General features: G+C 39.4%; 1 protein-coding gene across 3 annotated transcripts; it reads right to left on the minus strand.

Annotated features, from left to right (window-relative positions):
• frmpd1b (FERM and PDZ domain containing 1b) lies at positions 1-24,893 on the minus strand. 3 transcript variants are annotated; one of them, XM_033973944.2, is made up of 17 exons: positions 24,667-24,893; positions 19,723-19,872; positions 15,981-16,091; positions 13,887-14,059; positions 10,553-10,655; positions 10,230-10,275; positions 9,839-9,943; positions 9,271-9,366; positions 8,674-8,799; positions 8,474-8,593; positions 7,975-8,108; positions 7,578-7,704; positions 7,412-7,504; positions 6,845-7,027; positions 6,087-6,234; positions 4,461-5,393; positions 1-4,263 (listed from the first exon to the last, which is right to left on the minus strand). In XM_033973944.2, exons 3-17 carry the CDS (start codon positions 16,085-16,087, stop codon positions 1,754-1,756), a joined length of 5,004 nt encoding a protein of 1,667 aa, XP_033829835.1. In that variant the 5' UTR covers positions 16,088-16,091; positions 19,723-19,872; positions 24,667-24,893; the 3' UTR covers positions 1-1,753. The 3 variants fall into 3 exon arrangements, with proteins under 3 accessions (XP_033829835.1, XP_033829832.1, XP_033829833.1); XM_033973941.2 differs by having other exon boundaries at positions 6,033-6,234; XM_033973942.2 differs by lacking the exon at positions 24,667-24,893 and having other exon boundaries at positions 6,033-6,234; positions 19,723-20,501.
• Between the last annotated feature and the right edge of the window lie 22 nt (positions 24,894-24,915).

Consider the following 24,915-nt stretch of genomic DNA (forward strand, 5'->3'; position numbering starts at 1 on the left):
ATATTTAGTTTATTGTAAGTGGGTATGGGAAAGTGACCACATGTAACGCACAATGTCCCTTTCATAATGAAATGCATTTGTTATGATTTGACCAATGCTTACAGATGTACACAGATTAAAATGTAACCCAGGCTTCTCCATTGTTTAGTAGCCTGACACAAACAGAAGAGGCTCCTGAGAGTTCAAAAGTGTTACAATGGAGCTTCTTGTTATGGCAATGAGAAGGCATCTTTTCCCAAACATCATTATTTCAATAACATCTTGTGTCATCTTGTTAGAACATTTAGAAAATGTATCTGGCTGCAATCTTCCCATTAATGCTCCTTTAAACAAATTTATACACTCTCAAATCAATACATAAGACCTTATTTTCTAATTCACTTCTGGTAGGCATCTTAATAAATCCTCCTTTCAATCAGATGAGCAGGCATTATGTGATATGGTCAGCTGCTAATTAGTGAGTACTATACATTAGCAAACAATGTAATAATCCCAGACATCAGTACAGATAGGGTTTTCACATTGACAGTATATTTTATGCTAATGCCATGCAACAATGCAGAATGTTGCTTTCATTTTTTTCTTCAAATCAGATCAAAGTTAAACATTCCAAACAAAGAAAGCACCCATTACATTTATAGAAACATAATGCAGCTACTGTTGTTTTAAATGTTCACACAATAAAACAAGACTACAATACGTGGAGGGTGGGTTTGATTTGCATAGCCATAAACTAAAGACAAAAAAAAAACAACATAGATATTCATGTTTATATCTACAGCAGTCAGTCCATGTTATTGTTATAGTGGTGGTGTCCAGAGAAGAGACCATTGTGGGGACATTAGTGGCTCAGTGTTCGAACAGTTTAAGACTTTGGATCCTTGCTACATTTTAAGCATAACAGTCACACTAGTGTCAAGACAAAACCTTAAACTACACTCAATTGATCCCCTTTTTACTTCTTGGACCCAACTCACACACTAGGAAATAAATATCTCATGGAAAAACTAGAATAACAATATAATACTGCATACATTTGGAGAATGGTACTATGAGGACAAGGGAATTATGGGTAAAAACACTTCACGAAAGGAGAGTGCCAAAAAGGTGCAATCTGTAACAGTCAAAAGTGCTCTCCCTGCTTGGTAATGTAGCCCATTAAAATGAGTAACTGTAAACAACTAAATCTATATAAAGGTGCAGTCGCATACGAAAAAAATCCAGTACTGCTTTTTTGCAATTAGGACCAAGATTATTTGTAAAACTTGTCAGTAAATTATACTTCGAAAACGACAATTTACAGATTACACCTTGTGGAGTGAAAATTTGTTAAGCAGCAAAAATAACATATAATACTGTTGTTTAGAATAAAAAAAAAAAAAAATTCTCCAGTGACATCCATAGTGTTAATTTTTTCACCAGAAACACCACAGACCATGGTGCAAACATTGTAAAAAATAAATACATAAATACATACACAGGTAATTCATTCTTACATACACATACTATATCATAAAATAAGATTATAAAATCCATATGTACAGATGCATAGTCCATATGCGTCCAGGAAGAGGCCAAGTTAATAAGAATTCCTCATTTTGCGGTTGGTTTGTGGCTGTTGTATTCAAAGTTTGTATATGCTGAATTGTGGTTGGCAACTTGGCACTATACAACAAGGTTACAGGAGAGTACAACTGTGTCAGGCTCTTGTTTAAGCCCAAAGTCAAAGAAATATGAATGGGATGGGGTAAAGTCAGAATTTGAGAGGTACTGGACCAGGCGTGTGGTTAGCTGCGTGGTTAGACGTTTGACTTGGAGGGTCTGAAGTTTCTAAAGTTTGTGTGCGGAACAGTTGTGTCAAAGCAAACACAGAGGAGATAAGTACAGTACATCTTTTGGCCAGTAGGCGGACACCATCTGTCTCCCCCTGATTTTTCAGTCCTGCCCCTGTCCCCGCGCTCTCAACTGCCCCCACAAACTCCCGATACAGTCCTAGTATTTCTTTTAGCTTGTCCATAGGCTCCTGGCTGTCCTCTGCAGCATCTTTATATGTTCCACTCACACTCTGGCACACATCACAGCGACTACACGGTTTGGTTCGCAAACAAGCTGCGGATAACTGGACCAGTGCACTGAAACTATTGGACAGGGAACGCAAGGCTTCATCTGGGGCCCAGCCAACACGTGTGGCTCTCTGACATCCGGATGCCAATCGCCTGGCCTCAGTCTGAAGTAGAGTTCTCTCAACTTCACTCATAGAAATTTGGCTTTTCCTGCTACAATAGACACCACGAGTTGTGTTATTAGTCCCATTGTGGTTTAAATCTGGCTCATCTTTTAGACCCTTTTGATCCGATTCATGGTTTAATATTTCTTGTTCAAGTACGCCTTGTTCCAACACCAGGAGGAGTTGGTCAATATCTTGCCGTAAAGTAGCGAAACCACCCTTGAGCCCACCATAGTTTTTATTAGTGAAAGATCGAAGAGGATTTCCTAGTGATGTAGTAGGAGAGACCGGACAAGAGACAAGCGGACTAAAGTCAGACGATGCAGTGGAGAAGGTAGAGAGTGGTCTGGGGTTGTCCCTCAGCAGTGAAATGAGATTAGAGTTGGAAGATGAAGTCGGAGGAGCAGGGGGAGGCGCAGGGCTGGTCGGTTTAGGTTTTGTTCGTCGGGAGAATTCAAAAACAGTCATCTCCTCGTCAAAGCTGACCCCATCCTCACTGTCTCCACTAAAGCAGTTAGCATAAACAGTCCGACACCCGCATGCGTCTTTGTGTTGCTGTGGAGGAGTACTGTCTGCTAATGAGGATGTGGGAGAATCCCCTCCTTCATGCATGTTCATCACCCCTCTAAGCCCCACTGCTGAGTTGGGACGAGATTGTGGCTGCTCCGAAGACACACTGCCACTGTAGATACTGTTTAGGTTTGGGTACGACCCGTTTATCCCATTGGCTTTGTTCATGTGTGATGTCACTTCCTGGGCTTCTTTGAAAGTGGCTATCACAACCTGTGCCCCATCTTCTAAAAACTCTCCCTTCTTTTCAAATTTTGAGGCAATACAAGCGTCCTTTTCCTTTACAGGTGTCTTGTTCAGATCTGATAGTCCGCTGGCAACAGACAGCCCAGAACCAAATCCAGATGTGTCGCCATTGATGGAGCTGGTTGATGGGTAATCGAGGGTCCCTAAGATTTCCTGTGAGCGCGTCATGTACCACGGTAGGGCTTGGATCTTTCCTCTAAGGGCCGAAGCTGGAAGTCTCCCCCCGAGACTGGTTGAGCTGGTGCGCAGATCGGACCCAGAGCCAGACCTCCCTGTCTCCCTGCTCTCGAGCCCTCCACTGCCTGCAGAGTTGGTGGAGGTGAGGGAGGTAGTGAGGGTGAGAGGCGCCTCTGAGTTTTTGGGTGAAAGGCTCTCGTGGCTCAGAGACACCCTCTTAGGTCCAGACTGGATGGTTCCATTGCGACTGCTCCAAGGGTAGATCCCATTTGGAGGGTTAAATATGCTTTTGTTTGGGTCAGTTGGAGATACAGGAGAACTGGCAGGTAAGGACAAGGGGATAAGGTTTATTGGGCCAGTGGGTTTTGGGGGTACTGGAGGAGGAGCAAGTTTTGTACCTGAATTTGAGCGTGGCATTGACGGTTGGCATTTAGCAGATGTGGTTGTACCATTGTTCTGTACCTCAACATCACCATCTTTATCTATAATATATTTGTCTTTTGAAACTCCATTTTCATGTGGAACCTCTTTATTTGGTTTCAGTCCATTTTGCAGCCTCTTCTCCTCAGTTTGCAGTGTGGTGCTGGGGAGTGGTTGCTGTCTGTAGCGGACAGCAGTGATCAGGGGAGAGGAAAGAGGCAGCCCCCCTGCTCCAGAAGTGACTGACTTAAACTCCATTGTTTCCGGCTCCATCTCCAGCAGATCTGAGGAGAGCCGTCCCGAGCCGTCCCCGTTACAGTGAGCATACGACTGTCCCTTTTGGGGTGATTTTGGAGGGTTGATTTTAGGCTTGGGAGGCAGCTGAGGCTTAGGGGCCACTGGTGGTTTTACCTTAACTTCAGGTTTGGGAGATGGCTTTGGGGGACTTGGCTGCACTTTGTTAAGTTGTTGACTTGATTGAGTTTTAGGCATGTCCAATTCCTTCTTGACATTAGAGGATTTAGTAGCGAGGGGAGAGGGAGGAGCCTTTCCAGATGATGCAGGGAAACCATTCCAACTGCCACTCAGGCGATTAGCATTGCATCGATCAGCAAGCTCTTTATCTAGAAAGAAAAACAAATATAGTTTTTACTTGTTAATCACTATGGCAATGGTCTTATTTTTTCATCACTCTGAAAAAGACTGAAATCATATTTTTAAATAGTAAGCATTTAAGAATGTTTAAAAAATATGACAAAAGACTGTGATAAACATAACAATACCCAACTATATTTATTGTTAGTCAAATTGTTCAACAAACCGGAAAGATCTGGTACTGGGGGCGTGAATCTCTCCTTTGCATCGTAAAACTCCTCTTCAGACTCTGAAGCACTTTCCTTCACCAAGAGAGATGGCACAACATTGGGAGAAGGTGTAAGGCGCATTGCATCTTCATCCTTCGAGAGCCGATGTTCTGCCTGCGCTGCTTTATTTCCAGGTATTGAACTTGTTCTAACTGGGACTTTTGGGGGAGTCTTTTTCTTTTTAATTGGCGATCTTTTAAAAGGCGTGCTGTCGATCATTCTCAAATCCCTCGAACTGGGAATCTTAGAAATGCGTCGAAGTGATTTAAGTGGATGCTCCTCCTCTTCCTCATCATCGTCATCATCGTCATCACTCGTCGCCCCTGCCGGACTAGGCATGAAATCAGAGTTGGAGAGGTCTGTAAAGCACAAGTACGAGTTGTCAGTTCCGCAGTAGTTGAGGTTGGTGGGTCGCAGCGGGGCTTGGTGGGCTTTCGTATCGAGGAGGTAGGGGTGGTGCACGTCTATAGCGGCTTGCACCTCTGAACGGGATGAAGTTTTGGCCGAGGTGCTGCTGCTGCTGTCATCCAGAGCAGCACTCAGAGAGCCACTGGACAGACTGGAGAAGCTACAGGTGACTCGTGGGTCTGTGTGGTACCAGTTATTCTCTCTGTTAATGTCCTCATCCATCACTGCGAACTTCCTCAACCCACTTCCTGAAGCACCTTCTTCACCTTCGTTTTCTTTCGTTTCCGTGGTAACAATAATCTTGACTTCCTGTTTGCCCTGATGCTCCTCTCTCTCCTGCCGGTCCTCCTCCCTCCTCTGCTCCTCCGCCTCTCTCCTCCGCTCCTCCCAGTCCTGACTTGCGGGGTCATGGCGATTTGAGTCCATTGGGTCGTCGTCATCTGATGATTCATCTGAGTCACTACAGCAGCGGGATACATAACCTAATAACACAGTAAAGATGAACAAATGATAAACAGGAAAAAGAAATATGTTAGTATGGAAATAATGGTAATCTCATTAAGTAAAGTGTAATAGGTTGCATTCACATTCTGAAATCTGATTTATATCAAAGTATCAGTTGGCAATGTCAATCTTTAAAAAAGATATAAAATCAGATCAAATGATAGAATATTGCATCAAAAATGACCATAGTGATTTTCGTGAATCAAAAGTTGTTTTGGTTAATTTAATGTCAATAGGTTCAATAATTATGGACATATTAAAGAGGCAGTAGAAGAAGTACATTTTTGTCATTAAAAACAACTGTGATTGAATACATGTAATATAGATAGCTTTATACAATCATTTTGAACATTTTCATGAAGCAGGTGATCCTCAATGAGAAATTTAAACTAGTTCAGTTTTAACTATAAACCAGATCAATATAGAACGCAATATAGAATTAATCTGTCTTGATCTCAATTTCTGAATATTGTGAACGTGAACACAACCTATGAAAATATATATTTGATTGCCTCTTATATCTAGCATTACCCGTACTGGCTTGTGACATTCATCAACATAAGGTGTGAAAAATGTCTATTAAATTAGGTCTAAAGCCAGAAACAGTATTTGCTCACTTGTCAGGGATTCATAGCACACGCCCTCTACAACGGCGAACTTCCCACACACACCTTCTTCAGCAGGTATCCGGTGCACCCTCACTTTCGGGCGCCCCAGACGGAAGACATTGACATTGGGGTCCACCAGGAGTCTGCAGTAGCCCCCCAGCAGACATGCTAAGTCTTTGGCTGCCAGAGAGTCCATCAGTAAGGCAAATGGCTGGGAAGGGATTGCAAGGTTGGAGGAGATTAGGTAAAAGCGACAGTGACAAACAAGCCACAGTAGGGTACAAAGAAGGAAAGGCAGTGGAGTGAAAGAAAGAGAGAGATTGTCACCTTTGAGACCACTGACTTTACGCTGAACAATTTTGGAAAAACATCAAACATCACATTGCGAACAGATTTTCAAATGTACTTTTTTAAGCTAATTCAAGAAAGATAAGAATTTCAGACAGCACATGTTTGTAGAGGTCTAAACTAAAAGAGTTGAATGTTTTACACATAACAAAAGACAATGGAGTCAAGATATTATGTTGTTTACAAAGAAGTACTTACTATTTTAAAAAATTAAGCCTTTGCCAATTGCGACCATTTAAACTCTAATTTTGATCTAACTGCAATTCATCTAGCCGACCTAAAATTGTTGCATTACTTTGATAGATACATCCCCCAGGCTGCTGTGTGGTGAAGAAAACCATGTGACCTATATTTGCATGAGTGAGAATATGGTGCGAGGAGGATCCATTTTTCTTATCTGTGTCAGTGTGTAAGTGCCTCTGTATTGGTGAATAATACAACATACTGCATCTATTTTAGTACTTGCTCTGTACCTTCATGTCATGCAGTGAGATGCGCAGTAGGCTGACTTTCTCCGACTCTGAGAGCAGCTCCACGCGGCTGATGCTGCTGAACTCCACCAGCGTTGAGATCACGTTCAGTTTGTGGTTGATGATTTGGCTCATGCCATACTTTGCTCCAACCAAAAGGCTCACCGGTACTTCTCTGTCCTGGAGCTGATGGGCAAACTGTTTTTAAGCATTTCACCACAGCAAATCATCTGTCCCATAGTGATATTAACTTGAAAGTATAATGTACAATGTAATTTAATAATGGATTTCAAATTATTGATTGGGTGATAGGAGGGCTATGGAAATGAGCATATTGTGAGGTCACTGAGCTGGAATAACAATATAAAACTGACATGCTTCATTGGGTGTTATTACGATAAGATAGCATAACCTTTATTTGTCCCACAATGGGGAAATTCCATGTTAAAACATTTTTCCAGTATCTTTATGTCATCTGTATGAGGCCAGGAAAATATCAAGCATAATATCTTTCAAACAATGCTGTCTTGTCAAAAGAACTCCTCAACATTAGAATAAAATAAAGCCTACCATCATAGTGGCACTGTAGGATCGCCCTCCATATGAAATGAGCTCTCCCAGCTGAGTGAGGTAGGCCAGTCGAGCCTGAGTAGCAGCTATGACCTGAAACAACATGTTGACAAGGTGATCAAGTCTCTTTAAACCTAATGAAGTTTATGATTTTGTCTGTTTTTACTTTCTGTCGCGGCTCCAGGAGGGCCTGGATCTTCTTGAGGTGGTAGCTGATGGCTTTTCTCAGGTCCTTCTCCCTCATGTTTCCGAGGAGGGTCGGGGAGATGAAGCTGTCCAGGCCAAACTCTTTCCTGCCATTTACAAAGACAATGACATAATTGAGACATAAAAAGCAGATAGTGTCTAAAAATAGTGCACATATTATGTAACTAGCTGCCTGACTGGTTGCATAAAAATAAATAAAGGTGTGATGCAGAGATTAGCTTGACCTGCCTGAGTCCACTCCTCACCTGAGTCACCTCAGATGACAGAATACAATCATAGGGCTAAATGACAGTAGCAGGATAAGTTACATTCTTGAATGACCACTCACACACTGAAAGTTATACAGTATGACTCACGTAATGCTCTTGATAGATGTCCTCGTCTGTCCACAACTATCAAGTCTCTCGTGCATGTGCAATGCCGCCAGCCGCAGAGCCGTGTTACACTTCATCTCCACAGCAAAGCGCTCCTGAAGCACGTCGCCAACGCTCTGCAGAAAGGGTAATACACACAGGTAGAACTCTTACACACAACATTACAATACAAAATACAACACACACAATTATAAATGTCACACAAACCATCAACATGACTGTGAAAACAAAAGGGACACATGTGGCATACAGCAGAACAAACACAGCTCCAAAGACAAAAGAGAATCGCTCAGAGGGTAACTCTGAAATAAAGAAATCCATGGCTCTAAGGCTCCTCATCTCAGAATGAAATGCAGACTTGAACAGGTAAAACATCAAGTGCAACAGCTCTGTGATGAACGCAGTCATGCTTTGATAAAATACTTAATTACTTTCATTAGAGGGATCTGACACAAATGGATAAAGACATAAATTTGCGTACCTGTAAAAAGAAATACTCAAAAGCAGAGGGGTCCTCCTGTAGTAGGTCCATGGGGTCTCTGGGGATGAAACACACTCTGAACAGACACCTATAATCGTGGGTGTCCTTTTTCTGCACCACCTGACCGGCACACAGACAGTGTTAATAGTGTGATGTGTGATCATGCATACAGTATATTTATAGTACATTTCGTATTTCACCTTTTGCATGAGCTCATCCTCGTGCAGCAGCAGCAGCTTGGTGATGCTGTACTGTTGTTCCAGCACCAGGGAAAAGTACTCAATGGCCCGGATGGACAGTTTATCCTTCAGAGTGAGAACAATGTCCTGGGACAACGAAAAAAAACAACATTTTAGATGCCTTAAACATACAAATTTCACTGTCAGTAGGCAGCAGGTGGATACACTTTACAAACCAGCAGAAACTAAACATTGTCAAACATGTTTACAAAGATTACAGTTTGAAGAGTTATCCTTCTATACATGCAGCTCATGGAATAAATTTACTGCATTTTTCTCTACAAAGCATTAAAGGATTATTTAATGCTTGTGAAGTATTATTAATAAAAAATAAATAAATAAAGTGATTGATAGAAACATGGCATAAAAAGAACAAAAATATTAGTAATAACCTGTTACTATTAGTGTTACCCAAATCTTGAACTGATTTGATTATTTTTGCTACAAAAATGACACACACTTTGTCTAGATTAGTCCATAAGATTTGTTGTTGTGATACCCAAAATGAGAGAGAAACCCCAAACCTCATAACACATTAACATTCTGTAACGCACAAACCTTTACTGTGGTGGTGTTGTCAAACTTGAAGGCTTTGGTCTGTCCATTTTCCAAATAGACTTTGAGGACATTGGGCAGGAAAAGGAGAGAGTTTCCCTGTACAATACAAAAACACATGTGACTCCAAAAATTAAATAAATCATAAAGTAAAGTATAAAATTATCACCACTGAATGTAAAATGAACACAGATTTAGCATTTTGCAAAATTTAGCAGTTTTTTTTTTTGTTTATAACTTTTGGTAACACTTTATAAGCATAAAGAAATACTTAATTAATGATAAACAAACAAGAATGATTCAAGCCTGATTCATTCTTAATAAACAATTTTTTCATTGCTCTTGCTAATTACAGTCTAGTGATTATAAAATAAAAAAAATAATTAAAAAATAAAATGATAAAATATTAATTTTTTTTCTTTTATTTTGTGATTATTTTGTGTAAGTTGAGATGCATGTTCAATGGTGAACAAACAACATATGATAGCTAGATTTAGAAATCAAAAGCTGGGCTGTGTGTAACAAATTAGCTATTTTTTAAGTTTATCAAGATGTTATGAGCCTGTCTAACCTGAGTGTGCCCATTGACCACCACTTCCTCTGCAAAGCGCACTTTAACTGGATTGCTCCTCAGGCGGGCTCTCTTTTCCGCAGACATGATGGACGACTTTGGATTCTGCAAACACACAAGTCTCCAGTGACATTACAGTGACACACAGAGCCTGATCCTGTCCTCCTCAAAGCAGATTGAACAACATTACACCCAAACAACATGACAGCAGCCCACACTGTGATTACACTGACTGTATTTATGTTGGCAATCTTAGAGTTAATCCCTTTCAGAAAATGTGGTTTGCTGTCACATGCTTAGAAACACAGCCTCTGGTGACATTTTCATAATTCATAGAGAGAGTGGTGTTTTTTTCCCATGTAGAGTTTGTCAATATCTCCTTTGTGCTCACCGTCATGTGCCGTAGGATGGTTACAGTGATACAATCCTCCATGTCCCTGCAACATGAAGAATTATCATTATCTTTGTGTCCAGATGTCAAATAAGCACTTTTTCTTTTGACCCTTTGACCCACTGTACTAAGCTTCCCATACACACACACCCTGACCCTATGACGTTCTGCATGTAAGAAATGCAGTGCAGCAAACAATGAAAAGCATTTATTTGAGTGGACAGACAAGACACACTGGTTGCTGTTGTTCTGAGAAGTGCATTAGTCAGCTGAGAAATGGACTTAAAGAACAAGGAAGATGTAGTGTTTGCAGTTTATCTTACCTCAAGACGTTTTCCACCTGCTCAGAGCTTAAATCCTCCAGCACTTTGTCATTGATCTGCAGTACCTGGTCCCCTGGGTAGAGGATCCCATCTGCCGGACTCCCTACAGATAAAAGACAGCATAGGAAATCTCTAATGAATAAACAATTAGATATTTAACTGAAAATATCATTGGCTTTGAAGCACGCTGTTCCTCATTCTCAGACAGTTTAATTTCACATTCACTGTATTCAGGCTAAGTTATGGGCATGATTCATATATAAACAATGGAAGTACATTTAGTTATACAAGCTTGCATAAGTAAATCCTGAAAGTATAAACATTTTTGGTAGTTTTGTTCCCTTTTCAGCTATTCTATATTTCTGTGTTCAGTGTGGCCTAATGATATGGCATAATTTAACACCAAATTTGTGTAACCATTTCCATTTATCCAGGCATGGGACAAGATGAAAGATGAAATTGATTGAACTACTAGTTGTGCAATGCTAGGGAGAACTGTATTATTTATCTATGCATGATATATTAAAATTTCTTATGATACACTTGTGCCTATGAGATTGCAGCAGCAGTACAGTTGCACAGTGCAGTACTTTTACACAAGTATAAATCTTGAGCTTGTGCATTAAGATAAATAGATGGAGCAGTTGCATTCACACACACTGAACGCCACATGGTTTTTCAACATGGCTGACTCAGCGAAGAGCTCCAGGACTTGAGGGGTTACGATTATTCTGGGCTCCATCCAGCTCAGCTTTGCTCTGCTTTCTCTAGTTATTTATACTCACTTGTCTTGGGGCAAGAGACTGCGACTGAGGCACAGCCCTTATCCCCTACACACACAAACCGACACAGACATGAAGAAAACTGCAAAATGTCGTTGTCACATATGTTTTTCAGATGTTTCTGTCAGTCTAGAAGACACGGTCTGTCCCTAATATTTGACCCAATGGCAGCAAGGCAGCCCTGCTCTGAAAGCCTTCAGAAACACTACCGGACATCCAACCCCCTCTTACACAACAGCTTTGCCAATGTCCTGAAATGGGCCTGTTTTTGCTCTCGTTTTTTAATCAGCATCTCACTGCACCTATACCTCATTCTCAGACTATTTTTATTTCACATTAATTGTATTCAAGCCTGTCACGATAAATACTATATCGATTTATCATTAAATATATGAAAGCTGGAACAATATATTTTGGGGCTCTGTATTTATCATGTGTACAATTTCTTGCAACTCATCCCTTTTAATAATGTTGTATATTTAAAAATTTGTTTACTGGGATTATCCGGCTTTGTGTCAGTGGCATAAAGTATTTTATATATATATTTTACTATATATAATATAGTAAATATTATATACTGTATTTTTCAATATTATCGTTTATCACAATATTTCTCTGCAGCAATGGATAGTGCTTCAACATTTGTTATTGTGACAAGCCTAATTGTATTATACTCAATTTTCATTGCAAATGTAACATATGTGTGTATGTGTGTCAGAACTAGGGTTCTCTACTGTCCAATAGGGATGTAACAATAACTGCAATATCAAGTTTGAGATCAATATCATGTTTTGCAATAATTTCAATAATAATAATAATAATTTCAATAATTTTCAATTGCACACTTTTGTAAAAAAAAAAAAGAAAACAACAGGAACAACAGAGGTACTCTATTTGCCCCATTTCTGTGCAGCTAACTTGAAAAATACTTTTAATACTTAATACTTCTTAATACATAAGGCTCGCACTACAGCACCGTGTTAGCCCAATGAAATTATTTACTATAAATATTGTGGTATTGAGCCCTCTCTAAATATAGTGAGGACCACATTAAAAGCAGCTTGTCAAGACTACACAAAGTCTAAATTTAGAGACCATACAATTATGTTTGAATAGTACAGGTATGTTTGCCCAAATCACACTCCTCTGTGTTCACCTTTACCAGCTCCCTTTGTTTTCACTGGATTTTGGCAGCAAACCTGAATTGTCAAGGTAGTACACAGACGGAGACCTGTACAAGTCGTTTATCAGATTAATGAACATAAAGTAATGGATCAGCTTTGTTCCTGGCCTATTGCTGCCCCTTTGTCAAAGTTACCCGAATGGATTTAGAAACAATGTGCAGATTCTGTTGTTTTTGTGACTTTCTTGGCACACTGCCCTTCAGCCTTAATGCCAGAGTTGCTTGGCCAATGTTTGTTTGTGTGTTCCTAAACAAGTTATAGGAATTTAACCTCCAAGTTCATACGTATATGTTTAAAGGCTTATGCATGCTGTGGTTAATGAAAGACTACAGGAAATGAATGTAAGTCCATGGCCCCTTAATAATGTGAAATTCCAAAGAGCGTATGAGACACAGTGTAGCCAAAATGAGGATGGCTGGTAGCAAAGAACTGTTACATAAAAAGTGACATTTTAGTGAGGAAGCACCAAAAACAACTCACTGAGACAAACATCAGACTGTTTAACACCATATTAACATAATAAATAGATCATTCAGTGCTCCAAGAACAAAAACTAACAAGTAAACCTGCATAATATGTGTTTAGTTCATTGCACAGAAGCAATATTATGACCACAGACATTCTTATCATCAGGGGCACAGTACAATGAACCACATGCACAGTGATTTTCAGATTTTTAGGTCATTCCCTTCCTATTGCAACCAGCCACAGTGAATGACGAAGGTAATGGACATTAACCCACTTACCCAAGAACAATATGGGTTTTGAGAAAGAGCTGACCTGACTACCTTCTGCACTAAATCCCAATATTTTGACAAAGTAAATAACATTTTTCATAGTAATATGGATGGGACATGCTGAATTACCTACCTGAGTACGCCTGTCACATTAACAAATTTTGAAACACGATATATTATAGAGAAATAAAATGACAAACGATAATATTGAAACTACTTTATAACACGGGATAATCCTAGTAAACCATTATTTTAATTTTTTTACAGCTCAAATCTTTCTATTTTGCAACTAAAATAACTAAAATCTCACCATTGTTGCAAAGAAAATGTACATATGATAATTAGTGAGCTCAAAAATATACTGTTCCAGTTATCATATAATAAATGATAAGTCAATATAGTAAATATTGTGATAGGCTTATAGCTGAACTTAATGTAAAGGGTCAAGCATGAGGACAAGAGCAATTTTGAAGAGAGGTAAATTTAATTTACTATAGTTCTTGTATGGTTTGGAAATTATAGCGGTCATACAAAAATGTAAGCGTGTCCAGCATGTAAACAGTTAAAGGGCTATTTTGTGTATCTTAGATCCCTCTATAAATTAACATTGTTTTTAATGTGTGTGTCTTACCTGGGGAGATGTCCCTGACCAGCAGGGGGGGCTCTGTGGTGAGGGTGAAGCCATGGCCAGTGCTGCTGTCCAAGACCGCATCTCTGGTGATCTGCAGCTGGAGTTTGGCCTGGAAGTTCTGATTGGACAGACTGTTGGATCGCTGTGACCTCCCATCTCCTAGCAACCGCTCCCTGCAGAGGCCAAAGGGTAAAGGTTACAGGCCTGGAGGCATGATGAGGTTCATGTTCATGAATTAATATTTGTGAGTAACTCACAGGAGTGCTTCAGAACATGCACAATTTCTGTATAGATTAACATATAATTTACATTTGCTTATCACGGCTTGGGACTGTCACAAAACATGCACAATATAGTAGTGAATGCCTTGAAAATTATTTGTCATCACAATTCAAGAAACTCCCAGAATTATTCTGAAGCAAGGCTCCAATGTCTACAACACATTAACCTGTGCAGAGTAATCATATAGTAAAGGTTTACATTTTTAAGTAATATGAACATTTTAACATATGTTTTGAATTACTTTCTGTTCATTTAATATTTATATTCAAAATCCTACCCAGCTATGACCTGTAGTTGAACTTAATCCTAAGGAACTTTGGCCTAACAAAAATGAAAGGCCACAGAGCCATCATGGTGAGCGGTGAGTAAACTGTGTATACATTTTTGTTTGAATATGACGATGACACAGTCCCCAAGGGTGTGTGTCTGGGTCAGCAGTTTGTGAGCTTTTTTTCCTCAGAGCAAGTCAGAGAGGCATTCCTTCACACGCCTCCTTTACTAAGAAAGAGAAACCACTCAGTGGACAACACGAGAGCGAGGGGCACTTAAAAGCATAATTGTGGTCTCCTCTGGGTGTGTTTCTGTGTTGGAAAGTGATGGTCCGGTTTTGTATTTGTACAAAACCCAGTGCAGTGTGTTTTTAGATTGAGGATGTGGTGTGTGGTCTGCCTGTGCCAAAATAAATCTCAATTTTCTTTTCTCAGTTATTGAGACTAATCAAAATGTTTTATTCAATTTTCTTTTTTCTTTTTAAAAACAAAATAAAATGTATTCATTTCTCTAACATAAATAATACAGACCTTTAACACAAAAAATTACATTTCTTCCTCGAAAGTATGAACTGTGAAACAAACCACGGGCTTTTACTGAGGATTGGCTATGGACCTCTCGATTAAAAACACTCAAGTATGTAATTGACAACTTCTCTTTCGAGTCTTTTTAATGTTGTGTTAAATATATTTGTTTTCCATTTTAGTGAGACAAAATATACCACCGAAAAATACTAGTATCTTAAAGGGCTACCAATCACACATAACCGACACATAAAGAAGCTGGCTGAAATGCCTAGAGGCTGCATCCTTCAAAAATATAAGCTAGTTTTTGTACCAGTCTGGTATGTTGATGTCATAGTTAAAATGGTTGGTGTTCCTGTCACTGTTAACGGTTGTTTTGTCACCAACATTGCACCTATGCACAAGTGACAAGTAATGGAAAAAGTGCTGGGTATGGAGCAAAACTCAATTAGACACTTTCCTTCATCTACAGCTTTTTTCCATAAACAATCCTGTGTGCATATAACCAATAAGAGCCTGAGGTAGCGTATGTCTTACTAAAAGGTGTGAAACTTCAAGACACACTATGACAGACACAACTATTCTCATACTCTAACACCATGAGCAATTTTAGAAATCATCCATTCCTCCAAGCTGCAACATTGCTTTTCCAATGTTGGTTGCTGATATTACAGATTTTATAAAGTCAAAAGCACTTTGGCCATTGTACTGTTGTAAAAAGCTCTAACATATAAACGTTAACTGATTATGTATAACAACAAAGAAGATTAAGTAAAAAAATAAGATTAATTGAATTTTTACAGCATCCGAAGACAATGTGTGTGTTTGTAGGCTCTTAACTGCCACTATTGAGTAAAAGATTATGTTTGAATAAAAAACAATCTTATATCATACAACAATAGTTGTATGATATAACAATGGTATTACTACAACAAGTCTTTAAAAAGTATTGGTAGTGGTATTTTGTTAATCATCATCATAAGGCTGCCAAAATACAGATATCTTTTTCAGTGCATACCTGCTGAGTGACTCTCGGGTGCGTCGTATTATGGTCCCCACCACCTGCTGCACGCGGCTGGTGCTCCGGGCTGGAGACCTGCTCCTACATCGCTCCTTCTCCTCCATTTATCTAGACAAAATACACAAAGGAGTGAGTTACAGCTATTGGCCTGGGCAGAAATGAAAACAGAGAGAGGAGATGAAAGGACCTCTCCTGAGCTTCTACTTTCAGCGCCAAGAAATTACGAAGAAATTTACATCTTGGCTGAAATGTTTTATTTGTTGAACATAGTTTTGGCCTTGAATTTTATAAATAATGAGAGTATAAAGACAGGGCAACTACACAGGAATTTAGGTCACAAGTTAAAAATAAAATTAATATATTATAATATGCATTGCTGTAAAAGTACAAAATGTTCACAATGTTCTCTTTTATGGCCCAATTAGTTTCTGCTTAGCCTGCTTTTTAACACAGAGTCTCGGTGAGGAAATGATGAAGGATGGAGAGTTTCGTTAAACCCTCGGGGAATAAGAGCTGATGAGTTCTGAATCTGGACCAAATCTTAAGATGTACTGCTCCCTTCAGGATTTTATGCCTCTGCAAATCAATAGATCTACTCTAAGGGTACATCAGGCCACTGCCTTTCTTGTGCTATGAATGCGCTAGAAAAGATTATTTAGTTCAGTTTAGAGGTAAGGCCCGGCTGCTCAACAGAAAGTGAAAAACATAGAAATAAAAAGTCCAGCGTTGCCAATCAATATAGTTAACAATGATAAATGTGCTTTAAAAACCTGACAATTCATTTCATGTCAACACCAGGAGGTTATAGTTTGCTCAGTGCATGAAAAGATGACTTCTGCAAGCCAAGAGTTATGTTCTAATCATGTGAAATGTCTGGCTGTATGCCCTATCCCTTTCCACTTTTAAATACATCCCATTACTGTAAGTAAGTAAGACACCTTTCATCAATGCATCAACTTAACTAAAATTAAAAAAATGAGTTTTAGTATTTAATCAACAAGCCAACTTATTTCAGTGACAGGTTGTGAAGTAGAGGAGCAGATTTACTAAATGTAGTAGTAATTTTACAGTAAAAGGAGTATTAAAAACAGTGATAGTAAAAGTCGATACTAGCAACATTCGGTCATGATAAACTCAACAGGAGCATAGAAGCCAAGGAGAAAGTAGTGGCTGTAAATGTGGTAATGGGGTATAGTAAACATCCAGGTCCAGGTATTAATAGCATTTGTTGTATATTTCATGATTACTGTGTAAACACAGGCTACACCCATTATCTTAATTTCTCTTCTATTTACAATTTAACTTAGTCTGATTAAAAAGTCACATCGGATGCACTGTGGACAAACTGGCAAAGATACATGGGCACATAGACACTGGAGCAGCTTTAGAAAAAAAATCTCACCCATACCAATGTACCCTGAAATAGTAGATAATAAAACTGTTTTTGATCATATACTTTGTATATCTTGTTTCCCTTTTTAATCACCTCGTATAGGTTTGGATATTTACAGACCCATAGCTCAGGGTAAGGCTTAATTCACTATGGAAAAATGACATTTCAGATCTAATATATATGAGCTGTAATCAATAAAAGGCAGTGCTATTAACAAGGTAAGATCCAACTTTGTCTTGTTAGCAGGTTCTGTCTTGATGTGATTGTTGGGACTGGGCCAGTGATGACTAGCCACACTAGGTAATGTACTAAAGGCATGCCGAGTGGGTTTGTCCTGTAAGAGGATTATTATACACGGACGCTTGTATGGCATAGGCCCGCGTGGTCAGGGTGTCACTTTAGCACCTCCTGCTGATCCGGATTGAGCCAGATTGACTGAAGGATGAGGCAGGATGAGGGGGGCTAGGTATCTGACAGCTGTGCACCCGGAAGTGATTACTTACAAACTCAAACATTAAGAAAGACTAAAGTAGTGGTGGGTAGAAGAATTTAAATTTGGTTTGTTAATACATGTATGTGTGAGTATGAAAATACTGACTTATATTATATGTACTGTTTATAGCATTTTCTTTTTATTTTAAGATATTTATTTGTATTTGTTAAATAATTGACATAATAAAGAAAGCAAAAATACAGATTTGTAAATTGCTATACAAGCATTATTGTTGATCAAAACTAAACACTGCTTTGGTCTAGTTGTTCATTCAGAATAATTATAGAATAGAAGGAATAAATATGTGCAATCAATGAACTACACACAATGGCCATCCTCAGATTGCCATTTAACATGTAAGAGAAGTTCTCAAATGCAAAGAGCACTATTAACTGTTAAGCAATGTAAAGTAGACTATTGATAGCTAAAATATGATGTTTACCACCTGCCCATCATCACGCCTTTTCACTTCATTTTCATTTATCTTTATTTATCCAAGGAGAGGCCAGTAACTACATAGGTCCATTTAAAACATTAAAACAGGTGCAGATGTGATTATAAGTTTTACGACCATATTATTAAAGTGTATTAGTGTCCCTGGAATTACATTTTTGGGAAGTGAAATAACTAAAAGCTTTTTCCCTTCATTTCAGTTCTAGTGCTGCCAGTTTTTAGATGTAGACAATCATGAAACATTGTATTAAAAGTTCCTGTATCAAAATTGAACAAGCAAGTGATACATTCAGGCAGTCTATCAAGTATAAATAAGTTTTATACAGTGTTGTTATCTTCTAACAGATAGTGATGGCCAACTTACTTTTTCATAGAGTGTACAGCAATGTTTTTTAAATGCATCAACTGTTACTAAACGAAGGACTGAGTGAAATAGTATATCTAAAGCACAGAAATACTTGAACAATTTCCGTTCTGCAATTCGTTGTCTTTTGAGTTTGTCATTGGTGTAACTATCTATCCTGGAGTCTCATGAGCATGCTGAACTACTGGGTCTGTTTGTACAGTAATCTCCTTGTGTTTGACACCAATGAAGCATGTTGTCGTTTCACGTGGCAGTAGTATATATTTAGTGCAGGCGCTGGTTTAACCATGTGTCATTTCAATGGGTTGGAATCACAGCTGAATCCAGTGACTTTGTTTTTGGTCTGTGTCTGGTTTTGTCCTCCCTCTGTATCCCTCCTTCACCCTGAGTGTCCTTGCAGAGTCAGGTAGTCTTCTCCAATGACAGTCTCTGTGGGCAGGAGCCATTCCTTTTTTGAAATGCAGACTTGTGCCAGGGACATGAGAATTACTGTCATATGATCCCAAAAACGTACCTTCTACTAGTTTATGACAAAATAGTCCTGGGACAAGGGCAGTATAATAAAAATATAGCCATGTTTATGCTTACAAAATACTAATAGAATGTGTTGTCATTTTGATAGAGAAAGAAACCTGATTATAAGCCACAATTGGGCTTGATTTCAAAATCAAGATTAATTTCAAGATATGGCACTTTGTTAAAGAGACTAAACACAGATAGAATAAGTTATAGTGTATCAAAATGTGAATTATCACTAGAACAAAACACTGAAGTCACTTTACCTGTTATTTTCTCTTTTCTTACATTATCTTATACTCTTAATTTCACAGCATTGAGATATTTTATATCAGTATAATATTTCATTTTCTGATATATTTTGCTGTCTTCACACAACAATAATATATTTTTAATGTAATAGACTTTGTAGTCCCAAAACAACAAGGCATATGTGACCATGACAAAAGATGTAGCCTAAAAGCCAAAGAAAAAGTGAAAGAATAGTGTTTGACCCAGAGATGACATAAGCTGCACTCACCGGGATGTAGAGTGTCTCTTCAGATCTCCAGAACACATATACCCTGTTGCCCCGTGGGACATCAGCCCCGCGCCCCTCCAGGATTGGCCCAGACACTGTGGAGGGGCTTCAGTTTGACCATCAGTGCCAGTCCAGGTCCAGTTCAGCCACCTGCACCGAGCAAAACAAATCCATGAGACATATCGTGACCACAGTGAAGAGTGCTCAAGTCCAATTAGCTCCAGTTAGTGGGGAGAGATTTTCATTTTCAGATTGTCAGATGGCTGTTGATATTTTCATAGAGAACACACAGCTATGTCAGGCAGAGCAGATGTGAGACCCAGCCAGTTATGTGGTTGTGGTATTTCCAATAGGCTCCTCCTCTGGTCCCCAAGGCGCTCTCTCTCTCCCTCTCCCTCTCTCTCTCTCCTTTTCTCTCTTTACTCCTCCGCAGCTTTCAAACCACATGGCGTTGAAGGGACACTCCATCGCTGTCTGGTTGTCTAGATTAAAATTTCATATCACCTAGTTCAACTAAGAGTTCTTATTGGGCTGAAAGCAAGTACAACTGATGTGGTATAGAAAAAACTGGTTGCCTGGCTCACAGCATTCTTGGCTCTTAATAAAAGATCTGTATATATGGATGTGATGCCAGATATAACGGAAACCTAACACTGGATTTGGTTAGAGAGAAAAACACAGGTTTGTTGTGAGAAGCTGAGCTGTTGAATGAGCAGTGACACAAAATAAACACACTTGTCTAAATAAACCATCTCATTTTACTCCAGCAGTGATCTATGATGTAAACTATTGCTCCCATAGGTTCCAGCAGAGGGTTTTGATAGTCCCATCTGTGCAGCTCCGCCATCAGGCCCTGTATCCCTCACGCAGAGCTAGTTCACAAGACCCATAGCAAAGACTTGGACGTACCGACTGCTGGACTCATGAATTATACATAAAGCTAATGCAGCTAGCTCAGCCTCTGAACACCTCCCTCATCAGCTACTCAGCCAACACAAGCAACACGAAGAAGGAGAGAGGAGGCAGACAGAGGCATATGGGGGGTTGTGAGAGGGTGGGAGGGGACAAGGGGAGAAAAGAAGTGGTCAAAGCAGAGAAAGGAGAGAAAGGACAGGATATTGAAGGGGGTGCACAAAAGGGGACCAGAAGAGGAGAGTTTTAAAGAGGGTGAAAAAGGCAGCAGCCAAAAATTTGAGAAGGAAAAGTTACTGCAAGAACAACAGAAGTGTCAAGCCTGAAGACTGAAGGAGTTTGTTTACTGGGAAAAGGCTGATCAATGCAACATGTTCTTGTACTGATTGAGTCACATAAACGTAAGACATGGCGCAAAAACAGTGGTCCAAGAGTTTTACAACAACTAAAATTGTTGTCTGTTTTTTAATATTCTGATATCATAACATTTAGCAACTATATGAAGCAACTATTTAACTATTAAAGAGGCAACAATAGTATGCATTATTATGATACAATGTAATGTCAGCTTTGCACCTTAAACCTTATGACTGTATAGTAAACCATTGCAGTCTACATCCATCTCCCTTCAACCTTTATTTCCCTAAGACAAAGGTCCTCAAATTCAGGGCTAGTGCTAACCTTCAGCACAGTATTTATCAGATTTCATACATAATCTCTCACTGACTGTCGTTTCAAGAGAGCCATTACATCGTGTAGTTCACAGTTTCATTCAGTGTACAGGGGTGACTTGGGCTAGTCTGGATCAAAGAAGATCAGATACCAAGACACTGGATCTATATAGTTGTAACTAGTGCATTTCAAACCTTCAATCCTGCTCACCAGCAACGCATGCAAACAGATATGACGTTCATATTTGTCACAGCCGTCTGCACTAACGAGAGTAAATTACTCACTTCTTTTGGCAACATATTATAGCACACAGACAAATTTGATATAATAAGATATACTATTGCATTAGATACCAACAAATTTGGCAGTAACATCTTATTCCACTCATCCTCCTATAATAACACATAAATTGCATATAAAATATGTCTGCCACAGGGATTGCTAACTCTAAGGTTAATTTGGGCACACAGTGCTCACCAACAAACTTGGACAGAAACCTCAGTAAACATTTGGTCCAAGAGCACATTTGGCAGAAAATACTGTTTGTTTGAATGTCTGGATGATCTGAGGTGTGTAGTTATGTGTGAGCATGAGGACAGCTGGATTGACTTAGATTGCATGTCAGTAAAAGTAATGAAAAGAGAAAAAAATGTAGATTGAATTGTAAATAGAGACATCTCAGTGCTTATTATTTTACACAAAATGTAAATCTCAAATCTAAATCTCACCACTATTATTTTATTCAGCACTATAATGAACTTTTGACACATTTGGGTACTTGTGGCCAATTTCAATAAAAAACAATCTTTCTGTTTCTGCATGGGATGCTTTATCCATACACCAAGATAAATCATATATGGTTACACAATGAAACTTTTTCCTTAACATGAAAAGAGAAAAGACTCAAACATTCAGAAGAAAGTGCTTGATGTGTTCTGAGATGAGTCACTAAGATGCCATCATAGATCCATTATAGAGGCCGTATAATTAAAAAGCATAATTTGTTTAAGTAGCCAAGTACTGCTTGGACCAGTGCTTAGTTTTGTGGTGCCCTTGGGTGAAACACTTCACCCACCATGCCAACTAGTTTGTATGGTGTGTGCTTGAGTAACTGGTGGTTGTTAAAGGGGCTGATGAAGATTGATAGCCTACCATTAAGGCAGCTGTGGCTGCAGAAGTACTTTATCACCACCAATTCTGAATACTGACCAGCTATACTTTGTGTTTGATAGCAGGTATAACCTCTGCTCCAGACATAATTACATCTCTTGTATTTTACATGGGCTGTCAGCCTGCCCCATTAGTATAATGATGATAGTACTCAACATGTGCTTCTCATTTCATTTCCCTTTTCATCAACAGATTTCCCCAATGTTCTATTAATAATCTTAAATAGTGTATTACTGTGTGATCTCCATCAGTGGTTTGGAATGCTCTGGACTTTGAGATGTGAAATCAAAGTGCACCTCTGTTTTGGCTGATAGCCATTGGAGACTGACTTTACTTTAACTATAGATGTCTGAGTGAAATTCCTTTACCTCTGTGATACTTCCAAAAGGTTTATTTCTAAGTCAATGTAAGATGGGCAGAGTGGAAAGGAGCAGTTTTTCCTAACCGTACGGGAATATTTAGGAAATATTTATGTGCATTTTACATCTTTAAAAATGGCTTAGCTGCATAATTTTTGCATGATGATTTTGGAACCAATATTATTAATCAACAAAACATTAGAGTAATACTTACCATATAATTTACAAGTAAACATATTTATTTTTTAGTTTTAGAAGTACGCTAGTTAGGTAAAGGGAGACTACAAAAAACCACCAATCTAGAGCAACACTAAAACAGAGCTACAGAAGGAGTTTAATATTTCATGACTTTAAAAATAGGAGAGGGAAATCTGGTTTATGCAGGCTGTACAGAGAATGCATTGGTCTCCTATGTCCTTCACCCATTTCGTACCAATCTTTGAGAAGGAGCAACAGCTAACACATCAGTTGAGGGCATATTCTTCTGTCTTATAATTGAAAATACACTTCTGCTATTCCAGCATATTTGACACAGTCACTACAGTTGACATTGCCACTATTATAATGATTGTCCAGTTTAGACTGTTTTTGATTCTACAACCAGAGGTGCCCCAAAGGCAAAAGACTACAGACTCTTGTAAGTGGGCCACAGTCAGTAGGGCAGATCCAGGCTGATGCACAGAGGCATCAAGTCTGTCCTGATGGGTGAGTTCTGCTCGCCTTTGCTCTGCCTTCGCTTTGCCTTCAGAGAAATGACCTCCATGCTCATATTCCCATCACATGTTGTAGCATACATCCCTGAGTCACAGCACACTGCCTGCAGCAATGGCAAATGTAGGCTATAAAGTGCACACAAGCACAAATGGGTCAAATTAAAGACAACAAAATAAAATCAAGTTTTATGAGACTCTCAGTGACACACCTTCCTCCACTGTATACCTATAGATATGTGTTGCTTGGCATAAGATTAAAATGATAAGAGATTTAGACTGTGTTGGTAAAAATACAGAAGGATTTAAGGGTCTTCAAACCCACCGTAATAAGAGATCATAGGCCTCTATCATCGCTCTTATTGAATCATGTCATGCATTAAATAAAGGCCCCAGAACAGCAAAACGCATTGTTCCGGTCTAGTTGTGTTGCGTTTGCCATGCTTGGCACGGCGCAGAAGAGGCTGCATGCTGCTGGCCAAAGGATACTGAGGACGAGGAGCAAAAAGGACGAAGAGAAAAATAGAGCAGGATCCAGCCCCGTCTGCGCATCGCACAACCCCAACTCATTCATAAAGCCAGTGTTTGAGAAGGAAGACCCTAGTGTCTCTCTGATGGGGGTTCAGGATTTGATGCGTTTTTCCATCCTGATGTGATATCACTGCGTAGACGGCGTGGCTCACAGTCTTCAACCATGTATAATAACGTAGTAGCGTACATGAAAGCCATGACCTGAATTCACCATATTATTTTGTACAGAAATGGAATAGACTGAAATTTGAGGGTGTTATTGAGGCCACATTTAGAGATAGGCTTACATACCCAGTGATCAATATTTTCTATCCGCCCATCCCAGTAAGTTTAACCAGTAAAAAAAGCATGAGTCTAAACAAAGAAAAAAGGTCATCTATTTGCTGCTTCCTTTGTAATCTTAATCGGATTTAAATATCTATCATCTCCCTCAAAGAGATGGGGCTGTAGCCTACGAACGTGTGCCTCGCGAGCATCAACAAAACGGGTGCTTTCTGTAACCAAATATGAGCTCAGCGCCTGTAAATGATGCAAGGTGCGGACTAGTCCGTAAGGCGCTCCTTATCAAACAATAAGGAGAGAAAACTCACCTCGTGGTGTGAAGAGGACGCAGACAGACCAGAGTCTGGTGTCAGCCCAGAACAAAATCACCGATGCAGAAAATATAACAGGAAACGATATTCGCTGAGATTTGATCCCGTGCGTCCTGCCCGGCCCGGATGGTAATGAGCTGAGAGGGGGGGGTTGGTTGAGCGCTGGATGCTGTCGTCGCGCTGGGGCTGCTCCTCTAATCCTCGGGCCTGAGCTCTGGACTAAGCCACCCCTCCCTGCCTCTCTGT

Source organism: Periophthalmus magnuspinnatus, chromosome 10 (assembly GCF_009829125.3).
Source record: "Periophthalmus magnuspinnatus isolate fPerMag1 chromosome 10, fPerMag1.2.pri, whole genome shotgun sequence".
Taxonomy (NCBI): domain Eukaryota; kingdom Metazoa; phylum Chordata; class Actinopteri; order Gobiiformes; family Gobiidae; genus Periophthalmus; species Periophthalmus magnuspinnatus.

Excerpts from the sequence above, each read along its gene's own strand:
- frmpd1b (XM_033973941.2), bottom strand. The coding sequence starts at position 16,087 with ATGGAGGAGAAGGAGCGATGTAGGAGCAGGTCTCCAGCCCGGAGCACC. Across the intron at positions 10,276-10,552 it reads CAGGTGGAAAACGTCTTGAG|GGACATGGAGGATTGTATCA; the intron begins GTAAGATAAACT and ends TTCATGTTGCAG. Across the intron at positions 7,505-7,577 it reads TCCTGGAGCCGCGACAGAAA|GTCATAGCTGCTACTCAGGC; the intron begins GTAAAAACAGAC and ends ATGTTGTTTCAG.